Source organism: Mirounga leonina, unplaced genomic scaffold, assembly GCF_011800145.1.
Source record: "Mirounga leonina isolate KUSES-001 unplaced genomic scaffold, KU_Mleo_1.0 Mir_115, whole genome shotgun sequence".
Classification (NCBI taxonomy): Eukaryota; Metazoa; Chordata; class Mammalia; order Carnivora; family Phocidae; genus Mirounga; species Mirounga leonina.
The window spans coordinates 11,459,569-11,472,678 of record NW_023270268.1 but is presented as its reverse complement, the minus strand read 5'-3'; the positions used below and the strand labels follow the sequence as shown (position 1 = coordinate 11,472,678).

At 48.1% G+C, this 13,110-nt stretch overlaps 1 protein-coding gene across 1 annotated transcript in view; it reads right to left on the bottom strand.

Annotated features, from left to right (window-relative positions):
* OSBPL10 (oxysterol binding protein like 10) overlaps positions 1-11,851 on the bottom strand; it is a 315,494-nt gene extending 303,643 nt beyond the window's left edge. The window contains exon 1 of the mRNA XM_034993257.1: positions 11,506-11,851. Coding sequence (XP_034849148.1) covers positions 11,506-11,786 — 281 coding nt within the window. The 5' untranslated portion in view covers positions 11,787-11,851. The remainder of the gene's footprint in view (positions 1-11,505) is intronic.
* Between the last annotated feature and the right edge of the window lie 1,259 nt (positions 11,852-13,110).

The following is a 13,110-nucleotide window of genomic DNA, read 5'->3' as shown; positions in this document are numbered from 1 at the left end:
GGTGCTTCCCTTACGGAAGATCCACCAGCTATACGGTAAGGGCGGCTTGCATCTAATGAGTGCCAGCCGCTGTCCTCAGCCCCACACACGCAGCTTCTCAGTCCATCCCAACGACCCTAGGACATGGACGCTATATCACCCCCACTTCACAGATAAAGAAACGGAGGCACGGAGAGGTTGTTCCAGCTTGTCCAAAGTCAAGCAGGTAGTAAAAAGCCGAGGCAGGATTCAAGCCCCAGGCTTTCGGACCACGGAATCCGTACTCAGCCACCACTGTAGGCTGCCTCCACTACTTGATTAAGGGGCCTGGGTGTCATTTTAGAGCAGGGATGGTCAAACTCCGTCCCACCGGCTAAATCCAGCCCACCACCTGTTTTTGTAAACAAAGTTTTGTTGGAACACAGACGCACCCGCTTGTTTGCCATGCCAGTGTTGCGCGGTTGCCACAGAGACTGGATAGCCCACGAAGCCTGAAATATTGACCACCTGGCCCTCTAAGGAAGAGTTTGCCCATCCCTGTTTTAGGCTGTCAGCTCCTCAAGATACAGCCTGTGCTTCTTGTTCCTGCGTCCTCGGCATCTCGCCTGGCATTCGGCAGACACACAAAAGGTGCCCCACAAATATGTGGGGTATGAACACTCCAGCAGACCTAATTACAAGCAAAGAGGAGGTATCTGGGGGCTGATACTGTCTGCCTACTTGGGACTTGGAAAGTTTCCCAATTCGGTCCAGGTTCTACTTCACAACCAAAAGGCCTGGGAAAACTGTGGCAGCCTCGGACGGACTGACCATTGCCGACCAGCTGAGGGTCATCTGTGTCCATCACCAAACCCATGTGACTCCCCCCGAACAAGGGGCTCAGGCAGAACCCCAGGCCAACCCACACGGGGGAGAACTTCGTGAATCCCACCGCTTCCTCGGCGGTCCCATCCCATACTCCTCCTCTGCTCAGAGGCCACTGATCATGCCACTGGCTTTGCAGATAAACCCTTACCACGTCCTGGAAAAGAGTCACTAAAAACTGATGCTGGTGGCCTTTCAACTTGTTACATTTTCATCAAAATATTTATAGAAAGGGCCCAAACCACATAAAAACATAAACAGCCCTCTGAAAACTACAGCAAAACATGAAAAAGTTATTCGTGGCTCAAATGCCTTCTTTGACCTTCAAAGAATAGGCTTGCCACAGGACTGTGTATAATGTTTCCTAATTTTATCATAATTATTGATGTCATTATACGAGACACAAATAAAGCACTTTCTTTCTGGGCTGTGACCATATTCGATCCAGTCTGGGTTATCAAAAGTCACATTCTGGATGGTTTTCTTTTTAGTTCTGTCTTGGCCCGGCCCCAAATCGCATCAGGCAGGAGCCAGGCAGAGCAGCAGAAAGCCTCCCACATTTCCAGCACAATCGTTTCAAACCTCCTTTCGGGACACAAAGGCTACATCTCTTCTTTTTCCCAGGGTTTTCAAACAACTGTCCACCAGAGCAGACTCTGAGGAACCCCAGGCTCCGCAGCAAATGGAGACAGGCATCCACGAGGCAAATCAAATAATTGTCACTTAGGTCCCCGCGCAGAGGAGAAAAGGCTCAGAAATATCTGCCTGTCTGCTAAGGCGGGGTCTAAAACGACCACCAACTCATCCCTGCGGTTCCACAAAGTTACCCACCGGTCTAAAATGTAAGACTCCCAGGAGACAAACTTCTGCTGCGGACCGACTGAGCGCCACCCACTGCACTAGACCTGCCACCTGTGGCAGCCTCACAGAGACCCTACAAGGTCACCATCATTGCACAGATGAACAAACCAGGGCCCGAAGAGTTAAGTGACTTGCCCAAAGTCACGCCGCAAAAAAAGAAGCTAAGCTGGAATGGCAAGGAGGTCTAACCACTTCATCACCCTGTGCTCCTACAGACTGCCCCTCTCAGAAGGTGGCCGGGATGGGGAGCAACCCATTCATTCAGACTGTGCTGGGGGAGTGGGAGATGGTTCAGCCACTCTGGAAAACACTTTGGGAGTCTCTCCATGCCCCTATCCTATGATCCTGTAATTTCCATCCCTAGGAAATTTACCCAAGAGAAATAAAAGCACGTGCCCACACAAAGACTTGTACACAAACAGCAGTTTTATTGATAATAGCCAAAAACTGGAAACAACCCAAATGTCCACCTATGAATGAATGGATAAGCTGTAGCATACCCACAGAATATATTACTCAACAACAACAACAACAACAACAAAATTATTATCTACTGATAGATGCAGCATCATGGGTAAATCTCAGAACATCAGGCTGACCAAAATAAATCAGACTCCAAAAAGGATATCCTATATGGATCCATCTATATGAAACAGACAAAAGAACAGACAAAATTAATTCATGGTGATAAAAATCAGAAACAGATTGCAGGGGAAGAACTGACTGTCAAGGAGCACAGAGAAATTGAGGCGGGGGGGAATCAGAGAATGTTCTGTACTTTCTGAAGCAGCAGTTACATGGTGCAAACAATTGTCAAAATTCATCAAACAGAACACCTGAGACCTGTGCATTTTATTGTATTTAATTATACCTTTAAAAAAAACAAGTCCTCAGGCTAATGAGTCATTCAGATGACAAAATGGAAAACACAGATTATTACATGTATACTACTTACTACCAAAGTGATTGTTCAATGGTATTTACAGAAAGCCCAAAGAAAGTCTGATTTGCCCAAGAAAGCAAATGAGGTTTGCTGCCCGGCATTAGAAAGAGTTTCCCTCACAATAATGCCTACCTTGCATTTGCCCAAGGGGTCTGTCTAGTAGACAGAGATAAATGCATCCACCAACCCTTCATGACCAACCCACTTACGGTCATGACAGCAACCCTTTCAAGACAGAGAAGGCTGTCACCATGGCAACCAAAGAAGGGTGGGAAAGGTGGATGGGGAAGGGAGACAAGAGAGCTTCAGAACCACCTTAGAATTAGGCTGTGTGTGCCATACCCCACCTACCCCCACGATGTCCACGTCCTAATCCCCGGAACCTACGAATGTTACGGTACAGCGCATACAGCAGGTAAGATTCAACCAAGGATTTTAAGATGGGGCGATTATCCTGGATGATCTGGGTGGGCCCTAAACGCAATCACAGGAGTCCTTCTAAGAGGGAGGAAGAGGGAGACTGGACACACACAGAGGAGAGGGCAACGTGAAGACAGAGGCAGAACCTGGAGTGACGCCTTATGAGCCAAGGAATGCCGGCAGCCACCAGAAGCTGGAGCAAGCAAGAAATTAATTTTCCCTTAGAGTATCTGGTGAAACCGTGAGCCTGCCAAGACCTTGATTTTGGCCCAGTGAAACTAACTTCAGACTTCTGGACTCCAGAACCATGAGAAAATAAACAGCTGTTGTTGGGAGCCTCCAAGTTTGTTGTCATTTGTTATAATAGCCAAACGAAACTAATACAGACTGGGAGCCTTAAATCCAGTATTGTTTCTGCCAGCTTCCACATCCTCCAGTATCAATTCAAACTTTCAAGAAATGTTCAAATTAATAAAAGTTTTTTTTTCTTGAAAGAATACATCAGAGAACAGCCTCATGACTGTAGAGTAGGCAAAGATTTCCTAAACAGGACTCAAAAGGAACTAATCATAAAGGGAAAAAAAATTTATTTTTTTTTTAGATTTTATTTATTTATTTGAGAGAGAGAAAGAGAGGGGACTCGGGCAGGGGGGGAGGAGCAGAGGGGGGAGGGAGAAGCAGACTTCCCGCTGAGCAGGGAGCCCGACGCAGGGCTCAGAATCATGACCTGAGCCGAAGGCAGCCGCTTAACCAACTGAGCCACCCAAGCACCCCAGGAAAGAAATTTTAAATGTGACTATATTATAATTTAAAATTTGTGTTTATCAAGGCACTGGTTAAAGAGATGACATGGCAAACCACAAGTGAGGATATCTGCTCTATGTATGCAGTGCCCATGTGCATGTGTACATATTCCCATCAACAAACTCATATCCAGAATATATAAAGAACTTTCCCAAGTCAATATGAAAAAGGCAGATACCCCAGTATATAAATGGTCAAGGACTTAAATAGCACCTAACAAAATGTGAAATCCAAATGGCCAGCAGGCACACAAAAAGATGCTAAACTTCATTAGTCATCAAGGGATTAAAGCCATAATCAGATGCCACCATATACCCATCAGACTGGCTAAAACAAGAATAGACACTATCGAGTGTAGATGAGGATGTGGAGCCCCTAGAACCCTCATGCACTTCTGGTGGGAGTTATCAACAGACACAACCACTTTGTAAAACTCTCTGGTGGCCTCTAATAAGCTGGACATTTGCCAACACTGTCACCCAAGATCTCACTCCTAGGTATACACCCATTGAAATGCGTATATACATTCTCTAAAACCATGCCAGCACTATTCGCAAGGAAAACCTGGGAAGAGCTCAAACGTCAATCTGTGGTAAGTGTCAGTGTGTTTAGTATATCCACCCAGTAGAATTCCAAACAGCAGTGGACACAGACTACAATTATACACAGCGACATGGATGGGGCTCACAAACATAATGTTAAGAGCAAGATGCCTGGCACAAAAGATCACATGTACAATATGAAATTCAAAAAGAGGCCTAGCTCATGAAAGGTGCTGGAAGCCAACAGTGGAGGCCCTACGGGGAAAATGACCATGAGGGATGGGGGAAGGGGCTGGCTGCTGGTTCTTGATCTGGGTATGTTCCATTTATGAAAATCCATTGAACTAGGTACACTTATGAGTTGTGTACTCTTCTGAATGTACGTTAGACTTCAAATTTACTCTCAAAAACTATTCAGAGATACGTGAAAAGCTTTTTTTTCCCTCTATAATTTTCAGACTGCAGAATGGATGTAAGTTCACCTCAGGAAAAAGAAATAATGGAAAAAAGAAAAGAGGAGAAATAATACCACCCACCATCCCGCCAACAAAGGAAAACCATGGTAACCATTTGGCGTAAATCTCCTCAAATATGCATCCATTTTAAAAAGGGAGGGGAAGAGCACATCCCGTAGGGAGTGGTTAACTCAGGCAGGTGCTCAATAAATATTTTGAACCATAAGTGAATAAATCACATTATATGCTGTTTTGTAACCTAGGCAACCACCCCTTTATTATCACGGTCCGTGAAGTAATCCAGTGTCCCTAAAGGATTTGAGTATGCAGGCCCATAACAATCTGGCAAGCCAGACCAGTAAGATGTGTGAATACTTTCTAAGTACACGTGGGCAAGAACATAAAACCCAGAGCCGTGATTTTTCAACCCTGGTATCACCAACTGCCTCTAAAATTTGCGGAGTACTCAGAAAGCATTCATTTTAATTCAGTGTGGTTTTAAAAGTTAATATACGTACCCCCTCCAACTTTTCTAAATGAGCCAAGTAGCCCCAAAACCCTGGAAAATCATGACCAGAGGCTAAACACAGCATTCTCAAGCATGTCATTAATGCAGATCAGGTCAAAAGCAGGTCCTGGATATTTGGCCACTAAAGGCCCACATTAGGTGGGCAGTGGTGGGCCCTAAGTCAGGGTGGGCATGTCACAAGATGAGTCAGACTTGCTGACCCGGAAGACAAAGACTGATGTTTGCTGAGAGCAGGGCAAATGATAGACCTATGAACTCAGGGACAGGCTATAAAAGCAGGCAGAGAACCAAGAATCACAATAATAGTAGCCAACACCGGCCAAAACACAAGTAAACCCTGGTTTAACTTCTTCTCTGTCATTCATTCAGTCTCTCAGTTATTCGATGGTATCTACTGAACCCTTATTATACGCCAGACTCTGTTCTAGACACTGGGGATACAGTGGTGAATAAGGCAGACAAATTATTCTCTGTCCTCAGGGAGCTTACATCTCGTGCAGGGACCAGAGTAAAGTACGGAGCGTGTCAGATGGTGGTGGTTATGGAGAAAAATAGAGCAGGGAAGGGACATAAGGATCTGAGGCTGGAGGAAGGGAGTAAGTCATTTGCCATGTTGATGCAAATGTTTGCTGGGTTCCAAGTTTTAAAATGATCCCTTCAAAACCAAATCCTCATATCCTCGCCAAAGAACTCTGGGATAATTATGTTAATGGAGTCTCAGCGTAACCACAGCATTCAGAAAATAAACCAAGAACTTTATGGACCAGAAAGGATCCACTTAAGAGGGACAAACTGAAGATCCAATAATAGCCTCTAGTTCTCCAGATCTTGCTATGCACTGTTCTCAGCCACTTATAGACCAGTATCCTCATGTAATCTTCACATTGAACTAATGAGAAGGGTAACATCTTTTCTCCATTTAACAGATGAGAAAATGGAAGCCCAGAGCAATTAAGGAACTGGCCCAAGGTAACACATATGCTAAATACTGATGTCGGAGTTTGGCCCCCGAGTCCACACTCCCCTTACATTCTAAATAAATGTCCACTGCTGGCCTGAGGTGTTCTTTTGCTGATACTTACCACACTTACTCTATTCAAGATTTGCCTTTTAATATTTTTTAAAGATTTATTTATGTATTTTAGAGAGAGAGGGTGCACACGTAAGCAGGGTTCAGTGGAGAGAGAGAATCTCAAGCTGACACCTGCTGAGCATGGAGCTAATGTGGGGTTCGATCTCACGACCCTGAGATCATGACCTGAGCCGAAATCAAGAGTCAGATGCTTAACCGACTGAGTCACCCAGGGCGCCCCTTGCCTTTTAATACTTTACTGAGTTCTTACAACCCCACCAATCACATACATACACACACATACACACACACACACGTTGGACGTGGGTTTCATATTTGCAATGTCTTCTTTTCTTTAGATAATAAAAACTGAATGGCAATGAAGACTCTCAAATATTTAAATATAACTTCCTAGATCCAATTAGAAATTATTTTCTCAAACACTTGATGTTATGAGCAAACCCAAAATAGTTCTATTTGGGTTTGAAATTAAAATTAGCCTTGGGGTGGTGGGGGGCCTGGGTGGCTCAGTCATTAAGCATCTGCCTTTGGCTCAGGTTGTGATCCCAGGGTCCTGGGATCAAGTCCCGCATCAGGCTCCCTGCTCAGCAGGGAGCTTGCTTCTCCCTCTCACACTCCCCCTGCTTGTGTTCCCTCTCTCGCTGTCTCTCTCTGTCAAATAAGTAAATAAAATCTTAAAAAAAAAAAAAAAAATAGGCTTAGGGCAAATTAGAGTTCATATGGCCAATTTCTACTAAGTATAGACATCTCAAACTGAACACAGCCCAAAGGGAACTCCTGGTTGTCCCCCATCCTCCCCACAAACATGTTCCTGCCCGTGACCCTCATCTCTATAAAGGACACCTCAACATCCCAAGTCTCTCAGGGCTGCAAACTCAAAAGTTCTCCTTGGCCCTCTCTTTCTCTCACCTCCTCATCCAACCCATCAGTAATTTCTAGCCTCCCCACCCCAAATCTGTACCTTTTCTCCACTTTCCCTGTCTCCCAGCTGCAAGCTGCCAGCATCTCTTGCCTGGACCCCCATGAGGAGCTCCTCAGTGGTCTCTCTGCTTTTCTATCTGACTGATCCTTTGAAAATCTCGTCTCCACATAAGTACCCAGAGTGAGCTTTTTTTTTTTTTTTTTAAAGATTTTATTCATTTATTTGACAGAGAGCGAGCAAGCACAAGCAGGGAGAGCTGCAGGAAGAGGGATAGGAAGAAGCAGGGTCCCTGCCAAGTGGGGAGCCCGATGCAGGGCTCAATCCCAGGACCCTGGGATCATGACCTGAGCCGAAGGCAGATGCTCAACCAACTGGAGCCACCCAGGTACCCCCAGAGTGAACTTATTAAAGCACAAATCAGACCACGTCACTTCTCTGCCTAAAATCCTTTTGGACCACCAGAACACAGCCTTAATTCTTCCCCTGGCCTACAAGGCACCATGTGACCTGGCACTGGCCTGCCTCTCTTAGTTCTTGGGCTCTCTCTCCCCCTGGTTCACTCCATATGAAAACCAAAAGGTGAGTGAACAGATAGTGTTCTAGATTAAAATGTGAATAGCAGTAAAGACACTAGAGTCACACAAAATTATTTCCACAAATACTTATTTCTCATCATTTTTTTAATACAGTTGACCCTTGAACAACAAGGGTTAGAACTGTGCAGGTCCATGTATACACAGATTTTTTTCTTACATAAATACAGCAGTACCGAAGTGTATTTTCTCTCCCTTATGATTTTCTTAATAACATTTTCTTTTCCCTAGATTACTTTATTATACTATATAAGACACATAACAGACAAAACATGTGTTCATCAGCTGTTTATGTTATTGGTAAGGCTTTTGGTTGACAGTAGGCTATTAGTAGTTATGTTCTGGGGAAGTCGAAAGTTATATGAGGATATTTGACTGTATAGGGGTCGGTACCCTTAACCCCCTAGTTGTTCAAGGGTCAACTGTATTTTTTTTAATCTTTCATAGCACCTGCCACTTCTGAGGTTGTTTTGCCCATTTGTTTAGATGCATTCACTCTTTAACACCATCTATAGAACTATACCTTACTATTATACCTGAAATATTTTTTCTTAGCTGTAATGATGAATTACAGAGTCTCCTTAATGTACATTTTTCACCATGCTCTGATTATTTCACATTCCCTCAGCCAATGAGTGTGAGCCAAGTGCTCTGGATGTACTCTCCTGACTTGGAGTGTGTCCCACAATGTGCAGCCTTCTCTCCTGTAGCCTCTCTCTATGTCACCTCGTTTCTGTTCTGGCCCAAACTGCCTTCCCCAGGGTGTGGTGACAGGGCCGAGTGTGCTACAAGTGAATTGCAGCAGAACATGATGCTGAGCGTTAGAATATATGCTATACAGCAACTTGAGGTTATGCAAGAGGACACTAGAGTAAAAACTGCTATCGGGTGATAGGTACCACATCCTGGGAGCCAGTGAAGGGTACAATCAACAGCATGGCAGCGGAAATGCATGCTAAGAACTTTGTGGCTGGAGATTTGTCATTAAGTGCAGGCAACTTCAAAAGTACTGCCAAAAGAATATGCCAAGAGGTCCAAAAGTGAAGGTAATTTGCATCAGCTCACCTCACTATTTGTACCAAGGCATTCCCCTAGACTAAGGAGCTCTGGACTCCCTCTACTTTTTTTTTTCCCCCCTGCCGAGCAGGGAGCCCGACGCGGGGCTCGATCCCAGGACCCTGGGATCATGACCTGAGCCGAAGGCAGACGCTCAACGACTGAGCCACCCGGGGGCCCCTCCTTCTACTTTTTAATTCTGCATCTCCTCAGCTACTTCATGTGAAGATGCCTTTGCCTTTTGCACACTGGAGTAGCTCCAGCTCTGAGAACAGTGCCTGGCACATAGTAGGTCCTCAATAAATAGTCTCTGAATAAACAAACTCATGAATAAGTGAATATATTGTCTTTCTCTTCTTCTCATTTCCTTTTCACTGTTCCAGACCTCCCCTTGAGAAGGGAAAAATGTGCAGTCACTGAATCATCATAAATCCTCTCCAGACCCCTAATGGACCCTCAGCCACAGTTCAGAGAACGTGGATGTGGGGAACAGAGACCTAGACACTGAGACATTAACCATTAGAAAGAGACAATGCTTTTGGAGTCAGTGGTTGAGGAAACAATGAGTCTACTGTGGTTAAGAATAAACACTGGTGGCTATAAATCACAGTAAATAAACTTAACAAAGATAAGACCTTGCCAGTGTGTGCAGTGCATTTCACCCATGTAGCCTGCAATCACATAGATATTATTATTACTATTATCATTATTATTATCAATTTTGCCTCTTCTCAATCTGGCATAACCTAAATACCCCAGTGGATTTAAAATTATACAAAAGCACGAGTGACTCCAATTCCTCCTAAATCCACTGCAAAGAGCAAATCCTTTAATATGCACTGCAGGTAAAATACTGTCCCCAAGTGAAACAACTGTAATCCAGGGTAAAATCTCTGTTGGCCTCATAAGCTACTTGTAAAAAAAAAAAGAGAGAGAGAGAGAGAGAGCATTAAAAGTGACTGCCCAACACACAAACCAGATGCTGTCACCAACAAGGCACAATTACCAAGAACTGAAATCAGATTTAGTCATCTCATCTCTCCCTCATCCTACACACTCTACCTGTTCTTTTTCAGCTTTCAAAAATTGAAGGGGAAAAGGGAGAGGCAACGGTAGACACCAGGGCTATTTTGAGAAATAAAAGGATTCAAAAGTTATAGTGCAACTTCCACTGACATGGTAGCAGATCTCCGAGGAAACCCAGGTGACTCAGAAAGTTCTCTGTCTATAATATCTATATAGAAACAACTCAGTTTCCATACTTAGGAAGTCATCTTCCTCCTAGTTGAGTTTCGTGTGAAATAACTGCCTGATCAAAGTTTCTGCTGGAAGCAATCTGAACATTTCCAATCCACCTGCCCGGAGAGAGCACCAAGGAATCTAGGGTAACCAGCAGAGAGAAGTAAGAGCTCCCAGGGTATGACTCAAACTTCATAAGCATCCTTAAGAACCCCAAGTCCTAAGACCCAGGGGCTTTTAAGGGCAGGACAAAAGATCTCATCAACAAGTTCTCCAAAAAGCCCCCATTCCTCTTGTGTGAGCATTTGTATCTCCCTCTGGCTTGTTTTTGAAAAACAAAGTAAAAACAAACAAACAAAAAACCTGTAAATAGCAGTACCACAACCGCTCCATCCAAGTCTTCCTCACTATAATCTCTACTGTGTCCCACATATTACCCCCAATACAAGTGTGCTGGGAGCCCCTTCCCTTGACATCCCCATCCTTCCACGTGGCCATTAACTAGGTTCCCCAACTGTGAGGGTAGAGTGAGTGAACAAAGAACTTCAAGAAGGCACCTCAAGGGGGAAAAAATAACACCACTTTAAATAGCAAACTGTCCATTTCCAAAGGGGAGAGGTTGTTTTTAAAAAAGAAAAAAACTAAACTTCTGTTGCAGAGATTGGAGGTCTCAAGCCACCAACGGGGCGGGAGGTAGCACGCGCTCCGGCAGGCGCCGAGGAGTGGTAGGTTTCTGGCGGTGGTGGTGGTGTTTTTAAACACTGAAGTTGTAAAGGAACTATATTACGGGGAGAATTGTTCTGACGGGACCAGCTGTATTAAAGCTTTTTCGTCCAGGCACAGAGCACGCCCCCTCTGCCTCCCTTCCTCAGCCATTCTTCAGGAGTGCGGAGAGCCGCGAGCAGGCAGGGCCCTGGGACCAGCGCGCTCCTCCCGCCACTCCAGCCCCTGCAGGTGCCCGTGCGTAAGAAAGCCGGGGCCCTCGCCCCCCTCCCCGCCACTGCGGTGCGGTCCTGGGGTCGGGTCACGGCGCGCCCCGTCCCGGGCACCGCACCTGGAGAGGCGCCGGGACGCAGGGAGGGCCCCCGGCGGAGGCAGCACCCGCTCGGCCGGCGGCCCCGCCGCGCACGCACGCACACACACACACACACGGACAGCGGCGCGCGGGGAGGGGCGCGCGGGGGCGCGGGCGGCGGGCGCGTTACCTGTTCTGCCAGCCCTGGAGGAGGTTGGTGTATTTGCTGAGCACGCCCTCGAGCGCCGGCTCCCGCCTGCGGCCGCCGCCTCCGGACGGACTAGCGGCCACCGAGCCCGGGCTGCTGCGGCTGCCCCCGCCGCCGAGCCCCGCTCCCGCCGACCGGCTGGAGACCCCCCGGCCGGCCAGGGAGCAGGAGGGCGACGAGCCCGCCGAGGTGGCGCGGCTGCTGCTGCGGCTGCTGCTGTTGCTGCCCCCGCCGCCGTCTGCGCCTTGGGCCGCCCTCTCCATGGTCCGTGCGCGCCGGGAACGCGGGGGCCCGCCGCGGTGGCGGCCCCGGCGCTGGGGCTGCTGGCGCGGCGGCGGCGGCTGCTACAGCTCCCGGCGCCCGGGCCGCGCGTGGCTGCTCCAAATCCCCGGGAAATGCCTGACTCATACAGGAGGAAGAGGAGGAGGCGAAGCAGAGCTGGGAAGGAAGCCAACGGGGCTGGATGCAGCTGCGGCCGCCCCTCCTCCTGCCGCGGCCCCGGCCCCGGCCCCTCCCTCCGCACTAGTTTCCTCGGCAAGTTCGGCGAGCGGGTGGCCGGTTCGGCGAGCCCTCCTCGGGTTCCTCTTCCTCTTGTTTCGAGTCCCAGCGGCCGCTCAGGCCCGGGGGCGGGGGGCGCTGCCGGGCGCCCAGCCGCAGGGTGGGCACGCCCTGTCACCCTCGCGTCCCTTCTGCCGCCCCCTCTCGGAGCCGGAGGGGCGAAAGGGAATCTCCGCGCGCTCCTCCCCACCCCCCATCCCCACCCCCACCCCCACCCCCCACCCACCTCGGGACCTGGAGGGAGGGGCGGCCCCACCCACCCGGCCCACCCGGATATGGGCCCGCCCCGCCTGGCACGGGCACACGCGCACCGTCCCTCCCTCTGCCTGCCGCGCCACGCCGGGGCCAGACACACATACACGGTAACCTGGAAATGAGCCTCGCGGGCCGCGCAAAGTAACAGGGCGGCGACGTCGTCCAGGTTCTCCTGCATGTCGGGTAGGGGCGGGAGGGCAGGTGCTTCTCACAGGTAAGCTCGCCCGGGCATTTTCACGCTGCGGAGTTGTGGTAAATGCATCGTGGACACCAGGGCCCGGACTGAAGTAGGGCAAGAGAACCCAGGTTCCTGGCAGTGCCTCCTTACATTGAGTGCTCTGGGCGCCTCACTCGCCTCCCCCTAATCCCCACACTGATGGACGCGTCAATCTGGCAAGTCAAACCTAGCGAGCGGTGTTCCCATACAGCGCCAAGCCCCTGGGAGCCAGGGACCCTAAAACGGGTAGAGTGCACTAAAGGCAAAGGAAATCAACAGAGATTTACAATCATGGTGAAGTATGTATTCTTTGCTGGCTGTTAACTTCTTCAGTGCACCCCCACCCCAAGATACACTGAGCTGCTGCAACTAGGTCTCTAAATCTAAAATTGTTGCTCTTTGGTAAAAGTAGATGAGTTGCACTCTCTCCACCCCACTAATAATTTTTGTGAGTATAAATATCCAGTGCAATCTGGAAGTTTCTAAAATTATCTAGAAAAATAGCTTTGAGGAGCTCAGACACCACACACACACACACACACACAAAGGGTGATAGA